Genomic DNA, 22,205 nt, shown 5'->3' on the forward strand with positions numbered 1-22,205 from the left:
ATGGAGCTGCATTATACATGCATGGAGGTCTATGGGGCTACATTATATATGGAGGTCTATGGGGATGTGTTATACTGTACATGGAGGTCTATGGGGATGCATTATACAACATGAAAGACACCTTATGCATGAAATATAGGGGTGCATTATACATGGAGGAGTATGGGGCTGCATAATACAATATGAAGGTTTATGGGACTGCATTAAAATACATATAGGGACTATAGGGGCTACATTATAATATATGGAGGACTATGGGGGCTACCTTATACATGGACTATGGAGTACATTATTAAACATGGGGGACTATGTGGTGCATTATAATGGAGTACTATGTGGTGATTTATAATACATGGAGAACTATGGGAAATGCATTATAATACATGGAGGACTATGGAGGTGCATTCTAATATATGAAGGATTATGTGGGACCCTTTATACTATATTGAAGACTATGTGGAGGCCATTATAGTATTTGGAGAACTATATACATGGGGGGAAAAAGATACAAGCATGGGATGGGAAAGTTTTGTGCTGAGGAAAAAAGGCTCTATTCCTCAGCACCCAGCTTTCTCATACTCTGATATACTTCTCTCAGCATCCAGCTTTCCCATGTTCTGATATGGGAAAGCTGGGTGCTGAGGGAAGGATGTATAGCAGAGCATGGGGAAGCTGGGTGCCGAGGAGAAGATGGATATCAGAACATAGGAAAGCAGGGTGCTGATACAGGGATTTCAGATCATGGGAAACCTGGGTGCTGTTGGTAAGAGCCAAGTGTCAGCGTCATTATCCTGTACTCCGAGTATCAGTGTCATTAACCTGTGCCCCTAGTGTTGGTGTACGTGGAGGAGGTTGGCCCAGGTCCAAACTTTGCCCCAGGGCCCATCAAACTTTAGTTACGCCTCTGTCCATATGCAAATGAGGCATTGATGATTTGCACATCCCAGTACATTTAACATGACAGAACATTCTTTCGACAATCGTTAATAACCTCATTGATTATGCAAATTGCTTCTTAAAAGAGTAAGAAGACATGATCACTAGTGACAATTTTTGGAAGAAGCAATCCTGAAATTCAATATCGACCTTTTAATGAAACTCAAATCAGACTCTCAATTTGCAGACATGTTGTTTTGGGGTATTGCCCTTCATCAGTGCAAAGTATGACATTTGATTTGATTGTACAAGAGGCTTCTGACTGGGATCCAAGGGGTAAAGTTCCTCCTTATTAAGCCTTTCATAGAGCTAAATCAGATCATACTTTGTATTGACCATGGGCAACACCCAAAAACACTGTGTTTGCAAATTGAGATTCTGTGAAGAAAAAACAAAAAGCCAGCACCAAATGTGCACTACAGCACTAAACATTCCAAACTGTACTTATTATAAAAAAAATTTTGAGATTTTTGGCAAAAAATTGCAATTTCTTGAGCTGCTTCGCCACGTCACGGCAAATCTCATTTGAAGCAGTCCTACACTAAAATATTTTTATAAAATGTGCCATACGGCCTCACATATGAATAGTAGAACTGCTCTTAGCAGCACTCACCTGGTCTATTTCAATCCCGTACCCATGACTGAGTCATGGCTGTGGGCGGGACAGGTCCAAGCAAATGCTGCATGAAGTAAATAGCCTGTGGACAAAGCCTGATGACTTAATGTGAACAGTCACCAACCGCCAAAATCCAGACAGATGGAATACATCCCAAATTGGGGTGCATAGCAAGGTGGAGGTCAACCACCGACCAATTCAATGAAGAAAAAACAAAAAGCCAGCACCAAATGTGCACTACAGCACTAAACATTCCAAACTGTACTTATTATAAAAAAATTTTTGAGATTTTTGGCAAAAAATTGCAATTTCTTGAGCTGCTTCGCCACGTCACGGCAAATCTCATTTGAAGCAGTCCTACACTAAAATATTTTTATAAAATGTGCCATACGGCCTCACAATTTTTTGCCAAAAATCTCAAAAAAATTTTTTATAATAAGTACAGTTTGGAATGTTTAGTGCTGTAGTGCACATTTGGTGCTGGCTTTTTGTTTTTTCTTCATTGAATTGGTCGGTGGTTGACCTCCACCTTGCTATGCACCCCAATTTGGGATGTATTCCATCTGTCTGGATTTTGGCGGTTGGTGACTGTTCACATTAAGTCATCAGGCTTTGTCCACAGGCTATTTACTTCATGCAGCATTTGCTTGGACCTGTCCCGCCCACAGCCATGACTCAGTCATGGGTACGGGATTGAAATAGACCAGGTGAGTGCTGCTAAGAGCAGTTCTACTATTCATATGTGAGGCCGTATGGCACATTTTATAAAAATATTTTAGTGTAGGACTGCTTCAAATGAGATTTGCCGTGACGTGGCGAAGCAGCTCAAGAAATTGCAATTTTTTGCCAAAAATCTCAAAAAAATTTTTTATAATAAGTACAGTTTGGAATGTTTAGTGCTGTAGTGCACATTTGGTGCTGGCTTTTTGTTTTTTCTTCATTGAATTGGTCGGTGGTTGACCTCCACCTTGCTATGCACCCCAATTTGGGATGTATTCCATCTGTCTGGATTTTGGCGGTTGGTGACTGTTCACATTAAGTCATCAGGCTTTGTCCACAGGCTATTTACTTCATGCAGCATTTGCTTGGACCTGTCCCGCCCACAGCCATGACTCAGTCATGGGTACGGGATTGAAATAGACCAGGTGAGTGCTGCTAAGAGCAGTTCTACTATTCATATGTGAGGCCGTATGGCACATTTTATAAAAATATTTTAGTGTAGGACTGCTTCAAATGAGATTTGCCGTGACGTGGCGAAGCAGCTCAAGAAATTGCAATCTTTTGCCAAAAATCTCAAAAAAATTTTTTATAATAAGTACAGTTTGGAATGTTTAGTGCTGTAGTGCACATTTGGTGCTGGCTTTTTGTTTTTTCTAAATTGAGATTCTGGTTTGGATTTTATCCTAAGTTATATGGCAAGTAGTGTTAAAGCATCGGTATTGACTTTTAGTATTACTACTTTCAATAGGTGGCACTAAAGTTCAAGTTTTCTTCCTCTCTGAATTCACAATTTATATATTTAATGTCACAGAGGAGCATTTCATGATGTATAAGCCTCCCACTGACATGCCAAGAATGTCTCCCTCCACAAGGAGAAACGTTACCCCTTATATAACATTATTGATCGCATGCCTAGGTCTGTAAGTGTGTATTCCTGTATAGAGATGAGCGAACTCGAAGTTCGGTGTTCGTGCCACACACAGACTTAACAAAAAAAAAACCCAGAAACTATCACCCCTCACCAGCTAATGGGGATATGCATGGAGGACATACCTCACGCTCTGGGGATTGCTGATACACTCAAGGCTGAAAGGGCACACAGAGTGGGACCCCCAGCCCAGCACACAAGTGCAAACACACCTCCAAGACCCAGGCCAGTGATTGTCAGATATTTGAACTTTGTGGATAAAACTAACATCTTACAAGCATTTCGGAAGTAGACATCCCCCACGGTGGTAAGGGGACATAAGATTCTGATATTCAGTGACTATTCGGCGGAGGTCACAAAGAAAAGAAGAGCCTTCAGCAATGTCTGCACAGAGCTTTTCAGAAAGAAGATAAAATTTGCTTTGCAATTCCCGGCCATCCTTAAAATCTTTGCCCCAGGAGGAGGTACAGAGACATTCACGGCCCCTGATCAGGCAAGACGCTATGTGGACAAGACTTTTGCAAAATCGTCACCCCTGGCAAAGAGTGGGGATGCTACTCCCCAGAGGGGGTGAGGACATAAAATAGCCCATACAGGGGCAAAATTGCTAATGTTCAATGTGGAGTATTGATGCTGTTTGTAAAGGAGCAATGGGGGGAGGGGGATTTGTATGGGGGTCTGGAGTTCATGATGTGGGCCTGAAAGCGTTAACTCTACCATAACCCAGACACCCCCAGTCCCTCTCCATACCCCCGCGTCTCCCTTTTTTTTTCTTCTTCTTCTTTCTTCCTCTTTCCTTCTTCTTTCCCTGTCTTGCCCAACCCCTTTATTATCCCAATACCCAAACACACCCCCCCTCCCACACATAACTGCCTCCCTCTACCTCCATACCCACACTCCCCTCCCACTCCCTCCAACTACACTCCCCCACCCACAAACTACTTTACACCCCCTCCCACCCACACCCCCTTTTGCCACCCAGAAACAAACCCTCTCCTGCCCCCCCCCGACTACACACTTTCTCCCACCCACAAACTACCTCCCACCCAATCCGTCCCAATCAACTCCCCCATCCCATTCACACCTCCCCAATTCACAACCCTTCTCCTTCCCATAACCATCCTCCGGACCCCTCCTCCATTCTTCCCTCCTTTCTTCCTCTTGTTTCCTTTATCTTTCTTTTCTTTTCCTTCATCTCTCCTGGGAAAGAGCCTCTATATACTGGGTCGAGGTTCAACCTACGTTCAGTCCTCAGGGCTTGGGGATACTTGTATATATTTCTGAAGCTATGTTTAGCATGCCTTTAAGTGAAGTGTGGAAGCTCAAGAAAGCAAAAATATTTTGAGGAGCGAAAGAGGGATCAGTAGGAGTCCCTACATACATGCAGGAAAAAAGTGGAGTCCGCGCTGTGTTTTCCTGCAAAGGATATAGGATAGCGGTGTTATTTTCTTGGTTTAATTGACTTTTTTTTTTTCTTTTTTTTTTTTTTGCACCACCAGAGAGAGACGCGGTGGACAGGTTTTAAGAAGGTTTTAGTTAAGATAGGATAAGAAGTAAGATTTCAAGTAATATATAAGGATGCGAATTGTGTCATGGAACGTTAAAGGCCTGCAGTCGCCACACAAAAGACGAATGATATTGAGGCACTTAAAGAAGCTTAAAGTAGACATTGCCCTACTTCAGGAGACCCATTTGAAAAATCAGGATTTCACCAGAATGTGCAAAATGTGGGTGGGAGAAGTGATGGGATCCTCAGCCCAAAATAATAAAGCAGGTGTGTTAATACTACTCTATAAGCAGGCAAATTGTAAGGTAATAAGACAGGAAAATGATGGAGATGGGAGAATACAAAAAGCTTTGCTTGATACCCCATGTGGACGACTCAAAATCTATAATGTATATGCACCAAATGAGAGTAATAAGATTTTCTTCCAGGAGTTGGAGAGGCAGGTTTTGGTGGACCCTGAGAGGAACATAATAATAGGAGGGGATCTTAATACGGTAATGAACGTCAGAGAAGATAGGTCGGGCACAGGACACAAATGCATGGTAGCCAGGACACATGACAGGGTGCTGAATCTATTCACAGAACATACTAGCGTAATAGATACTTGGCGAAACTCACACCCGGCAGACCGAGAGTACACTCATTTCTCCCACGTCCATAGCACATGGTCCAGAATAGATTATTTTCTACTAACACAGGGTTTACTCAACAAAATGAGGAGGATCGACATACAAGATCTGGTGATATCAGATCACGCCCCATTACTCCTAGACCTAGAAGAAACCTACCCCAAGGGAACAGACATACTGTGGAGATTCCCTTCACACTTAGCCCAGGACGAGAACTTCCAAAAACTGGTGAAAATGTGGTGGCAGGAATATACATGGGATAATAAGGCGCATGAGGAGAACTCCCATTTATACTGGGACGCAGCTAAGGCAGTACTAAGGGGAAGAATAATGGGATTTGTGAAAGCATTGCGAAACAAAACAACTAAAGCATACACTGAAGCCAGCAGAAGGACCAGAGAAGCATACACAAACTACATTAAGATTCCATCTATTGGTAATAGGAACAAGTGGATAAAAGAGAAAGCAGAATTTGACTTGTGGGTGGACAGGGCAGAGAGAATGAGGGGCCAGAGAATTGCATCACATTATTTTAGATTCGGGAACAAGGCAGGTTCGCTTCTGGCACGAATGGCAAAGGGAATAACTCCTTTAACATCCATAACTCATTTGAGGGACCTATCTGGGGCTAGCCACAATGACCCAAAGAAAGTCAATGAAATATTTGGCGAAATAAACTGTGGGAAGAAAGGCGCAAATAGGGTCTTACCCGATATAACAATGGGAAGTGAATGTGCAATAGGAACACTCACCTGATGAGGTTGTGCCAGTCACAACCCCTTTGACAGCATGAAAGGAACGTGGAAGGCAGCAGTCCCGCAAAACAGAGTACTTTCAGATGATGGGAGAAAAGCAGGTTTAAATACCGCGCCAAACCACAGGAATCAAGATGAAATTAGTAAATCTCTTTTCTTTATTTTCACAGGTCTACGCGTTTCAAGGACATATCCGTCCTCTTCCTCAGGACAAATGTGGAGAATACTATAGCGAACAGGAAGCTACAGGTTCTCATATATGCATTAGAAAAAGGCCACGTATGCATTGATTACGTCATCAACCTCCTCATGACTCATAGACACGTGGGGGAGTGAATAAAGTTCAGAGTATTGACAGAGGAAAAGAAAAAAAGAAGAAAAAAAGAAAGAAAGAAAAGAAGAAAAAAAAGGGGAGAGAAAAAGGGGGAAAAAAAGAAAAAAGAAAGAAAAAGGAAAGAGAAGGATAAAGAAAAAGAGAAAGAAAGGGAGGGGAATAAGGAAAAGGTCGGGGAAAATGAAATAAATGAATATGAAAAAATACATGTCACTATGAATAAGTGTAAAAAACGTACAAATACATGAAATGATGCATGTATACATTAATGTAAATGTGTATACTGAGTTTAATAAAATTAGATGAATATGGACGCAAACAGTTGTTTAGGTGATTATTACTATCTTTTGGATTGGTGAAAGATAGTAATAATCCAAAAGATAGTAATAATCACCTAAACAACTGTTTGCGTCCATATTCATCTAATTTTATTAAACTCAGTATACACATTTACATTAATGTATACATGCATCATTTCATGTATTTGTACGTTTCTTACACTTATTCATAGTGACATGTATTTTTTCATATTCATTTATTTCATTTTCCCCGACCTTTTCCTTATTCCCCTCCCTTTCTTTCTCTTTTTCTTTATCCTTCTCTTTCCTTTTTCTTTCTTTTTTCTTTTTTTCCCCCTTTTTCTCTCCCCTTTTTTTTTTCTTCTTTTCTTTCTTTCTTTTTTTCTTCTTTTTTTCTTTTCCTCTGTCAATACTCTGAACTTTATTCACTCCTCCACGTGTCTATGAGTCATGAGGAGGTTGATGACGTAATCAATGCATACGTGGCCTTTTTCTAATGCATATATGAGAACCTGTAGCTTCCTGTTCGCTATAGTATTCTCCACATTTGTCCTGAGGAAGAGGACGGATATGTCCTTGAAACGCGTAGACCTGTGAAAATAAAGAAAAGAGATTTACTAATTTCATCTTGATTCCTGTGGTTTGGCGCGGTATTTAAACCTGCTTTTCTCCCATCATCTGAAAGTAATGAAATATTTGGAGAATTCTACAAAAAAATTGTATGAACAAGGGCCAGCAAATGACACAGAAGGAGGCATCTTCCTAAACAATCTGTCATTACCCACAATTACGGAATCGGAGAGGGAAATGTTAAATGCCCCAATAAAAGAGGAGGAAGTGAGAACAGTTGTGAAAAACCTTAAAAATAACAAGGCCCCAGGCCCCGATGGAATGACGGGTGAATTTTATAAAATACTACAGGAAGATGTTATGCCCACTTTAGTAAAAGTTTTCAACTACACTCTCCAAAATAAAATTCTACTACAGTCTGGCCATATGGCGTATATAAAGGTAATACACAAACAAGGAAAAGACCCTTCATCATACAGGCCCAAATCGCTGATAAATCAAGACATTAAAATAATCTCTAAAATCCTGGCAGACCGGCTAGCATTGATCCTCCCATCGACCACATCAAGTGGGGTTCGTTAGAAATAGGTCAGCAGTATTCAACATTCGCACAGTGTTGGCGGTACTAGATGGAACAAAAAGACCGGGCCTGATAATGGGGAACCCTGCGTTATTGGCCTTAGACGCGGAAAAGGCCTTTGGCAATGTAAATTGGCATTAGTTAGGGCTAGTATTAGATAAATTTGGCATAATCGGTACTTTTCGGAACTATATGGAGGCACTTTACGCTACGCCTGAAGCTAGAATTTCCACAATGGGCTTTCTGTCAAAATCTTTTCAGCTACAGAAGGGGACTAGGCAGGGGTGCCCCCTGTCCCCTCTTCTGTTTGACTTGGCCCTTGAACCACTAGCCCAATACTTAATAAAATCAGAAGATTTCTCAGGAATCAAGGTGGGGAATAGTGAGATAAATCTAACCTGCTTTGCAGACGATATGCTTTTATTTATGTCAGACCCAGACAACCATCTGAAGAAGGTAATAGACAAACTGGCGTACTTTGGCTCCTTTTCAGGCTACAGGATAAATATCAGTAAAAGTCAGATTCTATATTTGACACCCCTGGGAAATAGGCAAGGTGAGGGAATAGAAGTAGCCATAGCCCCCCACTACATCACTTATTTAGGAATTAAAATAGGCAGAGACTCAATGTCATTATATAGACTTAACTATCCACACCTAATTGAAAAAATAACTAAAGAGTTATACAGGTGGAAAAATCTTTCCCTGTCCCTGTTTGGCAGAGCACATCTGATAAAGATGATCAGCTTCTCCCGCTTGCTCTATCCTCTACAAACTATTCCCTTACTGCTGAAACACACCGATATCAACAAGTTGCAAAAAGTGTTTGTAACATTTTTATGGCAGGGAAAGAGACCAAGAGTATCCCACTCAAAGCTGTGTCTACAGAAAAAAGATGGAGGGGTACAAATGCCCATGATTAGATTGTACAACTTAGCGGCGCTTGCCAGACATATAAAAGACTGGATCAATGAGACAACCTTCTTTTCTAACGTTCAGCTGGAGAGGGAGCTAACAAGCCCTTTTAACTTGGTAGCGGTATTACATATGAAGCTAGATAAAATACCAACGTACGTGAAACAGAGCTGTTTAATAAAGGACACGGTGGGGGCCTGGAGAGCACTGAGAAAACTGTATAGACTCCCTTATTATCTTTCAAAATTTACCCCGTTGTGGGAGGATCCAAATTTTATTCAAGGGTCTCAAAACAAATTATTTCAAGGATGGAAGCAGAGGGGGATACGGAGGTTGGGTGATTTACTGAAAACAGAGGAGGGGGAGAGTTTTGAGCTGGGCGGAGGTATTGGAAAAATTTAACATGGATAATCATCATTACCTACAATATTTATAAATAACAACACATTACACATCAGTGGTAAAAGAGGTCGGGAAGGCTGAAAAGAAGGGGAGTTTTGATGTATTGATTGGTCAGGGTGTGGGACATGAATCCCTTTCGATCATATACCAACGATTGAGAGATCAAGTACAGGGCCCCTGGAAAGAGCAAATATTTAAAACCTGGGAGACTGATCTAGGCGATCCGGACATCTATGATAAAATTCTAAGGGGGTTGGAATCTGTTAAGAAAGTAATGATAAACGAACAATGGAGGGAGATGCAATTTAAGCTAGTACACAACGCAACATACACCTTTAATATATCACATAGCAGCTCACCAGTACATTTCTTGGACCATTGCCCTAAATGTGGACTACATAAAGCAAAACTGTTTCACTGCGTATGGGAATGCCCACGAGTGAGGGGGGTATGGGAGGAAGCGGTTGCGTACATATTGAGGATTTGGAAAGTAGTTATACCCGTCACCCCTCAGGCCTGTTTGTTTCACTGTATAGAAGAACATTTATTGAACAAAGCTTCACACAGACTGAAATCACCCAGTTAATTAAAGCATTTGAACACACGTCTTGGTATTGTTTGCAAGACACTGCAGGGACACTAGGGACACTAAAGATAGGGAGCATCCAAAGGACCAACTGAATTGAACAAATATGTTAGTTTGTTAAGTTAAAGTAAATTATTGTTAAGATAATTCTATGGAGATGAAATGGTTGTGATAATGAAAAAGAAAATGATGTAACAGAAGCATTGTACGATCCGGAGAAATTTTATGGAATGTAACAACATGTTCTCTTGTTGATGATATGTGCTTGCTGACATCAAATAAATATGTTTAAAAAAAAAACCAAAAAAAAACAGTTCGGGTTCAGAGTTTTGGTGCTTTACATATACATACCACTTGAGTGAGCATTGCTGTGCTTAGGTACGCTCTGTGCTCAGCCTAGTGGAAGCCGCTTGCAGTGTTTGAACGGCTCGCACTGCACTGGGGTTAACAGCAGCATGATTGGATTATTAAAACGAGAGAGAACATGAGGAGTTATGAAAAAAAAATGAATTTATTAGAAAAATTAAATTATTAAAAACATTACACAAAGTACGAAACAGAAAAAATACCATAAAAATGTCTGCATGAGATTAAACCAGGACCGGAATGGAGGGAAAGACTATGGGGTCCCAAACTGGTGTTCTATTATAATAATTAGTTAAATGTCAGGAAGAGTGTAGTATAAAAATAGAGAATGTAATTCAGCCTCCACTCAGACATAGGGTAGACTCTACATCAAAGGAAAAATTTAAAGACACTCATCGATTTAGATAGATTGAAAACTGTTAATATGAATAAAGGTAATTTGCTGTGCAGATCCAGCCATCTGGGAAGTAACCCCCACCACCGCGTGTATGGCTGCTTTCATACATCAGTTTTTTGCCATCAGGCACAATCCGTCAAAAACATGAAAAAACGCATCCGGCGTCTGTTGCCGCCGAATGCGTTTTTTCCCCCATAGACTTCTATTAGCGCCGGATTGTGCCGGATGACCTTGCGATCCATCTGGCTTTCGCCGAATCCGGCAAAATTTGCTTGTCCGGCGGCCGGATGAAATGTTGAAGGAAATTTTTTTGTCTCCGGCGAAAAAACGGATGGCGCCATACAGCTTTTTTTATAATGGAAGCCTATGGGCGCTGGATTCGTCGTCATCCGTCATATGCCGGAATCCAATGATGGATCCAGTTTTTGCATCTGGGCATGCCCAGACGTTGTGTAAATAGTCTGGTCTTTCTCTCTGTCGGTCGGTCTCTCCCTCCCTCCTTTATACTCACCGATCATGGGCGTGGCGCTGCACGGCTATCACGCTGCTCTGGCAGCTTTTCCTCTTTTGAAAATGCTTGCAGCTCATTATTCCATCTCATATTCCCTGCTTCCCCACCCACTGGCGCCTATGATTGGTTGCAGTCAGACATGCCCCCACGCTGAGTGACAGCTGTCTCACTGCAACCAATCACAGCCGCTGGTGGGCGGGTCTATATAATGCAGTAAAATAAATAATTAAAAAAATATGACGTGCGGTCCCCCCCAATTTTGATATAGCCAAGGTAAAGCCACACGGCTGAAGGCTGGTATTCTCAGGATGGGGAGCCCCACATTATGGGGAGCCCCCCAGCCTAACAATATCAGCCAGTAACCGCCCGGAATTGCCGCATCCATTAGATGCGACAGTCCCAGGACTCTACCCGGCTCATACCGAATTGCCCTGGTGCGGTGGCAATTGGGGTAATATGAGTTAATGAGTTAATGGCAGCCCATAGCTGCCACTAAGTCTTAGGGTAATCATGGCAGGCGTCTATGAGACACCAGCAATGATTAATCTGTAAGTGAAAGTAAATAAACACATACAGCCGAAAAATCCTTTATTTGAAATAAAAGACAAAAAACACCCTCTTTCACCACTTTATTAACCCCCAAATACCCCTCCAGCTCCGACATAATCCACAGAGTTGCATTGTCAGCGGTGACGTCACTCAGGTGGTGCTGGTGTTTGTGCGGAGATCATGGTAGTGTTTGTGTGTGTGCGGTGATGATGGCTGCGGTAGTGTTTGTGTGTGGTGATGATGTGTGTGGTAGTGCCGGTGTGTGCAATGATGATGCGAGCGGTAGTGCCTGTGTGTGTGCGGTGAAGAGGGGGGCGGTAGTGCCGATGTGTGCGGTGATGATGGGGCAGTAGTGACGCTGTGTGCGGTGATGATGGGGGCGGTAGTGATGCTGTGTGCGGTGATGATGGGGCGGTAATGCCGGTGTGTGCAGTGATGATGGGATCTCTCTTTCTCGGCATGAAAAAGGAAAAAAAAAAATAAAATAACGAATCCGTTTTTTGCTGGATCCGTCACTTCAGTTTTTACACAATCTGTGACGGATCCGTTGCATCAGGCACAAGCAGGATTGTACCTGATGCCAAAAAATTGATGTGTGAAAGCAGCCTATATCACCTGCTTCTTCAGTGAGAGGTCTGATTGGATGTAGTGTGCACCAAAAAGAAAAAAAAAAAAAAGGATAAACTCCACCCGCCCACCCTGAAAGTGATCTGTTTACAGCTGGCTACATGTGGGTGTGGAACCGAACTGCCCAATTACTGACTTCCATTGGGTTTCAGGTCAAGTCCGGGTCACAAACGGAACTTTATCTAAAGTCCGGCAGAATCCGCAGAACCGAAGTTCCTCAGGTTCGCTCATCTCTATTCCTGTATGTGGTGCTTATATTCCATACAAATGTAGATATTTTGAAAACTTTGTTTCATCTTTTTCGTCATCATTTGCATATCATTAACATGTCTATAAATCCTATGACTTCCATAATTTAATTTCTTGTTTTTTCTACTATATTTGAATGTTGAAGAATGGAGAAATCCTTAATTTGCAACTTACATTTGTAAATGATATTTGGAATAATTATGAACTTTTTTTTTTACTTCAGCATGGACCCAAGATGTCTCTGTATTTGTTTGAATTGATGTACAATCACAAGGCGGAATTGACAAAAGAAGACCAAACTATGGGGGCATTACTTATGAGTGCTCTTGAGGAGTCTGGTTACAAATGTATCCCGCCAAATGCTCCCCTCGTGCTTGACCTAATTAAGGCTGCTAAAGAGGTTTGAGAACTTTACCTCCTGTGGTTTAGCTGTTTTGCTCTGTCGTCTTTTCTTAAATTAGAAGCACATACGACTATATGAAAATAATGTTAGGAAAATTGTAACTTTTTTCTCTGTCACCTTCTCTTAAAGGGAATCTGTTCGTAAGCTTAATCCCCAAACGTCATATACGCATATAAGCGGAGTTCTCATCTCCAAGACCCTATAATAATATATAGTAGGTGTAATAATAATAATCTTAGTAAGTATCTCCAATTAGAAATGTAGATAGTTCTCCTAATTAGCTATGTCTCTTAGCTTGTGTGAAGGGCATTGCAGCTTAGGTATCCATGGTTAGGATCACAAGCAACTAATTAACTTTCACTATATGGCTAGGTTCGCACACTGCGTCTTTTTGACGCTGCGTTTTTGTGCGTTTTTGGCCGCTAAAAACGCACAAAAATGCACCTGCGTCCGTCGAAAAACGCATCAAAAAACGCATGCGTTTTTGCCGCGATTTGGTGCGTTTTTGGCTGCGTTTTGCTGCGTTTTTGATCTCTGCGTTTTGCTGCGTTTTTCAAATGCATTGCATGGGCGGAAAACGCAGAAAAACGCAGGAAAGAACTGACATGTCCATTTTTTTTTTTTAACTCAAAAACGCAGGTAAAAAAACCAGATGTGTGCGGAGAGCAAAAATGAAAACTCATAGACTTTGCTGGGGAAGCAAAGTCCTGCAGTTTTGAGGCCAAAAACGCACCCGAAAAACACGCAAAAACGCCGCGAAAAACGCACTGTGCGCACATAGCCTATGAGTGAACATAACCAAGGATACCTAAGCTGCTGCAATGTCCTGCACATGAGGTAAGAGGCATGACTATATCAGAACTGTACTACATTTCTAATTGGAGGTAATTGCTAATATTATTATACCTACTAAATATTAGGATAGGATCTTGGAGAGGGGGATACCCCTTTTAAGTCCATCAATACAATTTTATCTTCTGAACAAAACCAATGGAAGCGATCATCAGGAAGTTTAATTTAAGTCCTTTATTCCTCCATATAGTAATGACAACAATGTTTTGAACTCTATGATCTTTTTCAAGCTAAAAAATACCCCATACACAGACAAATATATACACACAGTTGAAACATTTAACCTATTACAATTTGGGACACACTCATATCACAGATTAAGCGGATCCATGTTATTATACATGCACTTTTTTGACATCTAAATGTATAGAAAAAGTTGAAACTATAACCTGTGTATATATGTAAAAACAATATATCAAAAAAGTGAGTACACCCCAAACATTTATGTAAATATTTTATTATATCTTTTCATGGGACAACACTGAAGATATGACACTATGATGCTATGTAAAATACTCAGTGTGCAGCTTGTATAACAGTGTAAATCTTGTGTTCCCTCTAAATAACACAACACACAGCCATTAATGTCAAAACCGCTGGCAACAAAAGTGAGTACACTCATAAGTGAAAATAGACAAATTGTGGCCAAAATGTTAATATTTTGTGTAGCTACCATTTTTTTCAAAGACTGCCTTAACTCTCTTGATCATAGAGTTCACTAGAGCTTGACAAGTTACCACTCCTCTATGATGACATCACAGTTGATCTGGTGGATGATTGAGACTGTGCGTTTCTCCACCTTCAATGCTCCATAGGATTTATTTCTGGAGACATGATTTGCCAGTCCAGCACCTTTACCCTTGGTTCCTTTAGCAAGGCAGTGGTCGTCTTGGAGGTGTGTTTGGGGTCGTTATCACGTTGGAATACTGTACTGTGGCCCAGTTTCTGAAAGAAGGGGATCATGCTCTGCTTCGGTATGTCACACTAAATGTCGGAATTCATGGTTCCCTTAATAGTTAACCACAACCAGCTGCACTCATGCAGCCCCAAACCATGACACTTCCACGACCATGCTTGACTCTAGGCAAGACACACTTGTCTTTGCACTTCCCACCTGGTTGCTGCCACACACGCTTGACACCATCTGAACCAAATAATTTTATTTTGGTCTCATCAGACCACAGGAGGAGGTTCCAGGAATTCATGGTCTTAGTCTGCTCGTCTTCAGAAAACTGTTTGCGGGCACCGGGCCGCTCGGTTCTTCTGCAGCTAATCGCTACGATCAGCTGTTCGCCAATCCTGTTGTGACCGTGCACGCTCCCACTGTCACAACGAGAGCTGAAGAAGCAAGACTAGAATAACAGGGTCGTCACAGAGATGGTACCAGAGATAAGCGCTATGTGCAGGCACCAACTCCAACACCATCTTAGGCTGTGTGCACACGTTGCGTTTTTTACCGCGGAAACGCTGCGTTTAGAACCGCAGCGTTTCAGTGGCAAATTGCATGCGTTCAGCTTTCCCAGCAAAGTGTATGAGAAAGCCGAAAAATCAGTGCACACGCTGCGTTTCTAAACGCAGCGTTTTGGATGCCAAAAATCGGTGCGGAAAGAAAAGCAGCATGTCACTTCTTTTGTGCGTTGTGGCTGCGTTCTCTCCCCCATTGAATCAATGATGTGGGGTCAGAACGCAGCTACACCGCAGTGAGCTGCTTTTTTGTTGCGGTCCGCGGCCTTTGTCGGCACGCCAGAACGCAGGCATTTACCTGGAAGTGAGGTCAAGAGGTTTCCTGTTGACCTCACTTCCTGGCAAAGTCCAGGAAAGCCCCCGGTGTCTCCAAAGTGCCCGCCCCGACCCCCCGCCCCGACCCCCGAAAATCCAACATGGCCGCGCGCACAGTAGCGCACCGGCCGCCCTGCTCCTATGATTTCTGTCGCATGTGCCTTGAGACATGCGACAGAAAAATGCCCCCCAGGCCCTGCCCGGTCACCCCCTATTCCCCCGGTATTCCCCCTTACCTGTCCGGTCGCAGCGCTGATCCCCCGCGGCCCCCTCCTCCTTCACAGCAGACGCCGGCCGGTCACATGTGCAGAGCAGCTGACAGCCAGCACAGTGTTCAGTGTGAGCTGTGCTGGCTGCTCGGCACTCTGCAGCTGTGACCCGGGGAGAGTGGGTGCAGATTCTTTGCACCCACTCTCCTCAAATGGAGGGTCTGCCCTCCTAGAAAATGGGGGATACGTTCCCTGAACGTGCCCCCATATTCTAGAAGGTCCAGAGGCGACGTGGGACGTCCATATGGATTTCTGCGGACCCATTTTTTTCAAATTTTTTGAATAAATTGGAGAACAAGGGAATGATTTGGGGAGTGTTTTTTCTAATAAAAAATTTTTTGTCATTTTTTTGTTTGCTTTTGTTTACTGTCAATTAGTTATGTCGGGTATCTAATAGACGCCGTGACATCACTAATTGCTGGGCTTGATGCCAGGTGACATTACACATCTGGTATCAACCCCATTTATTACCCTGTTTGCCAACGCACCAGGGCGCGGGGTGAGTTGGGGCGAAGCGCCAGGATTGGCACATCTGATGGATGCGCCACTTCTGGGGCGGCTGCGGCCTGCTATTTTTAGGCTGGAAAGAGTCCAATAACCATGGCTCTTCCCACCCTGAGAATACCAGACCCCAGCTGTCAGCTTCACCTTGGCTGGTGATCTAATTTGGGGGGACCCCACGTTATTTTTTTTTTAATTCTTTATTTATAAATAAAAAAAAAAGCCTGGGAAGCCCTCCAAATTGATCACCAGCCAAGATGAAGCTGACAGCTGTGGTTTGCAGACTACAGCTGTCTGCTTTACCCTGACTGGCTATCAAAAATAGGGGGGACCGCACGCCATTTTTTTCATTGTTTTTTTTTTTTATTGGATAAATACTAAGCTAGGCACCCTTTAGTGCCACATGAAAGGTACTAAAGGTGCCAGCTTAGAATATGCAGGCGGGGGTGGGACGTTATATATCTTTGACATCCATTCATCAATTGACGCTTTTTAGGCTGTGTGCCCACAATCAGGGTTTGCAGCGTTATGGGCGCTGAGTGTTTTCCCTGCGTCCATAACGCTGCGTTGTGCAGTAGAAGCACAGTGGAAGGATTTTTAGAAATCCCATGCCCACTGTGCTTCTTTTCTCCGCAGCATAAACTGACTGGTGGCGTGGCTTCCCGAGCCTCAGCATGTCAATTTATGCTGCGGAGATGAGTGTGCTCTGCAGGTAGCATAGAGCTCCACAGCAGCCTGAACCCAAATCGTGGGCATGGGCAGCTGCGTTCTCCCGTGGACAACACTCACATCTCTGCAGGAAGGCTGACACTGTGTACTAGACGCCGTGTCGCTGGATCATGGCCACATAGCCATAGGCCTCTTTCACACGTCAGTGATTCTGGTACGTTTGTGCTTTTTTTTTTAAACGTACCAGAATCACTGACATACGCAGACGCATTATAATGAATGGGTCTGCTCACACGTCAGTGATTTTTCACTGCACGTGTCTCCGTGCAGCGTACCCGCGTGTGCGTGATTGCTGCACGGAGACATGTCCATTTTTTTCTGGCATCACTGATGTTCCACGGACCACGCAGTGGTGTGGTCCGTGAAACACGTGCCAGAAAAAAACGTGCTTTTAAAATAAAAATCATTTTAACTCACCCGGCGTCCAGCGATGTCCTCTGCAGCCCGTTCTCCCTGCTGCTTCTGAGCCGGCTCATTATTGTCGTGCATATTCATGATGCGCGATACAGCCGACCTGGAAGCAGCTGCTGCGGGGGTGAAGGCCGGCCGGATGCTGCACCGCGGGAGCGATCAGCACCATGAGAGCGGGAGCGGGCACAGATGAGTTAATCTCTAAGTGCAATCACGGGCCACGGAGAACGGAGCCCGGATTGCACTTAGACAACCCATGTGTGCCGTGATTCACGGCACACGGAGGGACATGTGCGTGTTTTACACGCCAGTGAAAAACATCAGTGTTTTTCACTGACGTGTGAAACGGGCCTAAAAGTAAGAATATTGTTGCTACAGCAACATTTTGGGTGAAGTAGCTGTGGATTCAAAATGCTTAATATACTCCTGAATAAAATCCTTGAGGGGTGCAGATTCCAAAATGGGGTCACTTGTGGGGGTTTTCTGACGTATAGGTACCCAAGGGGCTCTGCTAATGTGACATGGTGCGCGAAGTTTATTTCAACTTTTCCAAAATTCAAATGGTGCTCCTTCCATTCCAAGCCCTCCCATTTATCCAAACAGAATGTGGAGAAGGAAATGACATCACAGGTTTTTTTTTCCAAAGGTCTGTGTTCAACCAACTTTATTAACACTGACAAGTCTTAAAAAACGCACCTAAAAAAACGCATGAAAAACGCATGCGTTTTCGATGCCTTTTTCTCAAAAAGCATTGTTTACAATTCTCCCCTCTGCCAGAGGGTGCATTGTTTTCCGCGCTGAAAAAAAAGCAACGTGTGCACATAGCCTTAGTGACGAAAAAGAATAGTAACATTAGCATAGAGAACAGAGAGAGGGAGGAACAACAGGCAGGGGGGCGGGAATCCATCTGAATACCCACCCAGAGATTATCTGCTCTGTTGTTCATGCCAATCAAGTAGCTACTGATTTTATAAACTTCACTTTCTTGGATTTGAAAGCCTAAACATCTGAGCTGACCACTAATGGTATGTAGATAAGCAGCCTGATAGCACTGGCTTTAGCTTATTCATGTATATCAAAATCCTAATAATTGGTTCCATTTAATTGTATGAAAGTGTCATATATTCAGTGTTGTCCCATAAAAAGATTTAATACAATATTTACAAAAATTTGAGTGGTGTATACACATGTGTATATCTCTTATCAATTACATTATTGCATGAGGTGGTTTTAGCTTTAAAGATTTGTTGTTCTGGCAAGCGCTGTAACAAAAAATTACTTTACAATATAAATTTTGATTCAGTTAAACCTTAAACATTATTTTTTTTTCAGGAACAGAGGAAATATCAGGATGAAGAGCTCACCAACAAAGAAGCTTGGAAAAAAACAATTGTAAATAATCAACAAAAGTAAGAAAATATTTATTATAAGGAATATGTCAGCAGATTTTTGCTATGTAATCTGACGACAGCATGCTGCAAGGGTTAGAGATTTAACCCATGCATTTCTTATCACAAAATGTTTTTGTTTATCTTATATGTTAGTGTCGTGGGCGGAGGAGGGGACGCTGCGCTCTCCCACTGCTCGGGTCCGGCTGCCGCTGGTGTTGCGGCTGCTGCTGCTCGGTGGTGGCTCGAGCGGTGGGTCGGATCCCGGGGACTCGAGCGGCGCTCCTCGCCCGTGAGTGAAAAGGGGGTTGATTGGTTGTGGGGGTTTTGATTATGGATATTGTCCGTGACGCCACCCACGGTTGTGGTGATTTTAGTGACACCACCGCTGCTCTAGACGGGGATCCCGGGAGCGGTGACTGGGAACAGCCTGGTTGTTTGTTCTCCCCTCCGTGGGTAGGGGGGTTGGTTGTCCCGGGGCCCGGTGATGGGGTAGGGATGGATGGCAGGCAGGTTACGGGGCCTGGGGAGGTGCAGGGTCGCAGGGGCAGCGCTGTGCCGCACGGCACAGTGGTACTCACTCAGCCCAATGATGCACACAGAGTCTCTGCTGAAACAAACGGCTGGATGGACGGGTCCCACAGGCGGCTGCGGTGTTTTTCCCCTGACCCCAGGTTGGTAATGTAAGTCCTTTCCTGCACCTTCCGTACGCTCCTCCTGCGCTCCGGTTTCCAGCTGGCTCCCCGATTCAGTACCGGTGGGCCACTGCCCAGCCCCGGCTACCTGCGGTTCCACCAACTGTCTGCCCGGCTCCCTGCAGACGGCCACTACCGTCTGCCTCACTCTCTACACGGGGGCCCTAGGCTCCAACCTAGGCCCCAGTCTGTGTCTGCCTTTCTCCAGACCTCCTCTCTCCTTCTCTGCCTGGACTTGTCTGGACCTGCTTCCTGCCTCAGGCCAGCTAGACTCTTCGGTGGGCGTGCCCATCTGATTGACTCCGCCCACCTAGTGTGTCTGTCTGAGCCCGAGGGAAGGAATCAGGTCTCACTGGGGGTGTCTGCTGTGAACTGCTGGGGGTGGGTGTGTGTGTGTGTTGTTACCTGTGGCCCCTGGCTTGTCCAGGGCGATACATTAGTTTATGCTACAGTAGCTTTTTGTTAGTCGGACTGAGGAGCTCATAAGCTCAAATCTGACTGCCCCCCTCTTCCTTTTCCACTTACAAATAAACTTTTTTTTTTTCTTAATGTATTTACTTAAAGCACCACTACAGCCTTTTTTCTTTTTTTGCACCACTTTAGTGGTGTTTTAAATCCAAGTCCCCTGAGACTTGTTTTATACTCTCCTGTTGCTACATTCATCCTTTTCCAGCATCATTCTGGTCGGTCTACACAGAAAAGTGACCAGCTGGCAGTTCCAGTGTTTCATGGAGCTCACTAGAGGTCACTGTTCAGTGCATCTCTACGGGAGCCTCATTCTGGCTCTCATAGATATGCATTGAGCGCCTGTGATGTAGCTTCTGGCCGGTCAAAAGTTACAGACACAAGATGACACCACAGAACTGGGCTGGCGTCCGTAAAATATGAAAACACCAGAAGATAAGTATGACAGAGGGGGAATTAAATTTAAAGTACCACTATTCTGGTGAAATATACAAATGCTGTAATGGTCCTTTAATTGATAATTCAATGTTTTTATCTATAATGTTTTAAATGGTATGTGTTATGCATTATATAAGAAATATGACATCAGTTCTGAAAATCCTCTATTGTAATGCCTGCCTGGATCCACAGACTCAGACTGGTTGTAATGGACAGGCTAGAGGGAAGCCACTCACCAAGCAGGATCCCTTGAACCCTGAAACCCTTTAACCCCTATACAGGGATTTGGTATTACACTGGGTTCAAAGTGATCACTACCTGTGGAGGGCTGCAGTCTGGAGAGCAGTCGTCAGGCAGGGTCAAACCAGGAATTGCAGAACAGGGACAGAATCGACAGGCAAGGACGTAATCAGCAAACGAAGCAGAGGTCAAAATCCGGATCGGGCAGCGAGGTACATAAACGACAGGCAGAAGGGTAGTCAGAACACAAGCAAGGTCAGCGCACAGGAATCAAAATACAAACAGCACAGGAACCACGAATACAAACTATCTCTAGCAGTGGTCACATGACAGGAGGGGGAATAAAAAGTGTGTGGTGTCTTCCCATTGGCTGCAGGTGAATGATGGCAACTTCAGCTGAAAGACACACGCCACCTACAGTCAGCCAGTGGTACTGCAGGTTCTAGGGAAACCCAGCCTAGTGGATGAGCGGAGCCTGTGCTCAGCAGAGCCACGGGCACCGACTCCTTTCCCATCACCAGCACTATCCATATTGTGAACACGGCATCGCCTAGCGATCGGAGCAGAAGTCGCAGGAGCGGACCCCAGTGGGGACACGACACCTATATAGACACCACAGTGAGGTGTCCACAAGATATAAACAACATGCACAAACGTTTTGGGTAGTGGTCCCCAATTGGTCTATTGCAGGGATTCATGCTTTACACTACATGTCCTGTCGCTATAACAGATTTAAACAGTACATCGATGCAGTAATAGAACAAAGCTACGTAGAAATACAGAAAACCAAGCTTAACATATTGTACGCTAAAGCGGGCTTTACACGCTGCAATATCGGTTGCAATATCGCTAGCGTGCAAACCCGCCCCCATCATTTGTGCGACACGAGCATATCGCTGACCGTCGTGCACAAAATCGCGCACCCCTGTCACACGGACTTACCTGTCCTGCGACGCCGCTCTGGCCGGCGATCCGCCTCCTTTCTAAGGGGGCTGGTCGTGCGGTGTCACAGCGACGTCACACGGCAGGCGTCCAATAGAAGCGGAGGGGTGGAGATGAGCGGGATGTAACATCCCGCCCACTTCCTTCCTTCCACATTGGCGGTGGAGGCAGGTAAGGAGATGTTCGTCGCTCCTGCGGTGTCACACATAGCGATGTGTGCTGCCACATGAACGAGGCACAACATCGTTAATTAGAAGAGAACGATTTTTTTGTTTTAGGACGACCTCTCCGCGGCAAACGATTTTGGCCTCTTTTGCGATCATTTTAGGTCGCACAAAAGTGTCATACGCTGCGATATCGTTAATGACGCCGTATGTGCGTCACTAACGAAGTAACCCCGACGATGAATCATTAACGATATTGTAGCGTGTAAAACCCGCTTAAAAGTTGCCATGTGCGGCCAACCTTTTGTGTGGTACTACCCTTACGATAAAGCTGTATTGTGACTACACACAAGCATTTAATTTAGCAAGTGACCTAACCGAGTACGGTATTGGCAAATTTTTTCTCCGGAAATGGCACACATTGCATGCATCTTTTGTGGAAGCTCCAAAGTA

At 43.9% G+C, this 22,205-nt stretch overlaps 1 protein-coding gene across 6 annotated transcripts in view; it reads left to right on the top strand.

Moving 5' to 3' along the window:
- LYST (lysosomal trafficking regulator) overlaps positions 1-22,205 on the top strand; it is a 1,763,279-nt gene that overhangs the window by 1,017,554 nt on the left and 723,520 nt on the right. For all 6 annotated transcript variants that reach the window (XR_012751618.1, XM_075339737.1, XM_075339736.1 and 3 more), the window contains exons 31-32: positions 12,700-12,876; positions 18,753-18,829. Coding sequence is in view for 5 of the 6 variants with exons in the window: in XM_075339737.1 (XP_075195852.1) it covers positions 12,700-12,876; positions 18,753-18,829 (254 nt within the window). In the remaining variant the exon portion in view is untranslated. The remainder of the gene's footprint in view (positions 1-12,699; positions 12,877-18,752; positions 18,830-22,205) is intronic.

The sequence above is a fragment of the Anomaloglossus baeobatrachus genome, chromosome 3 (assembly GCF_048569485.1).
Source record: "Anomaloglossus baeobatrachus isolate aAnoBae1 chromosome 3, aAnoBae1.hap1, whole genome shotgun sequence".
NCBI classification, from domain to species: domain Eukaryota; kingdom Metazoa; phylum Chordata; class Amphibia; order Anura; family Aromobatidae; genus Anomaloglossus; species Anomaloglossus baeobatrachus.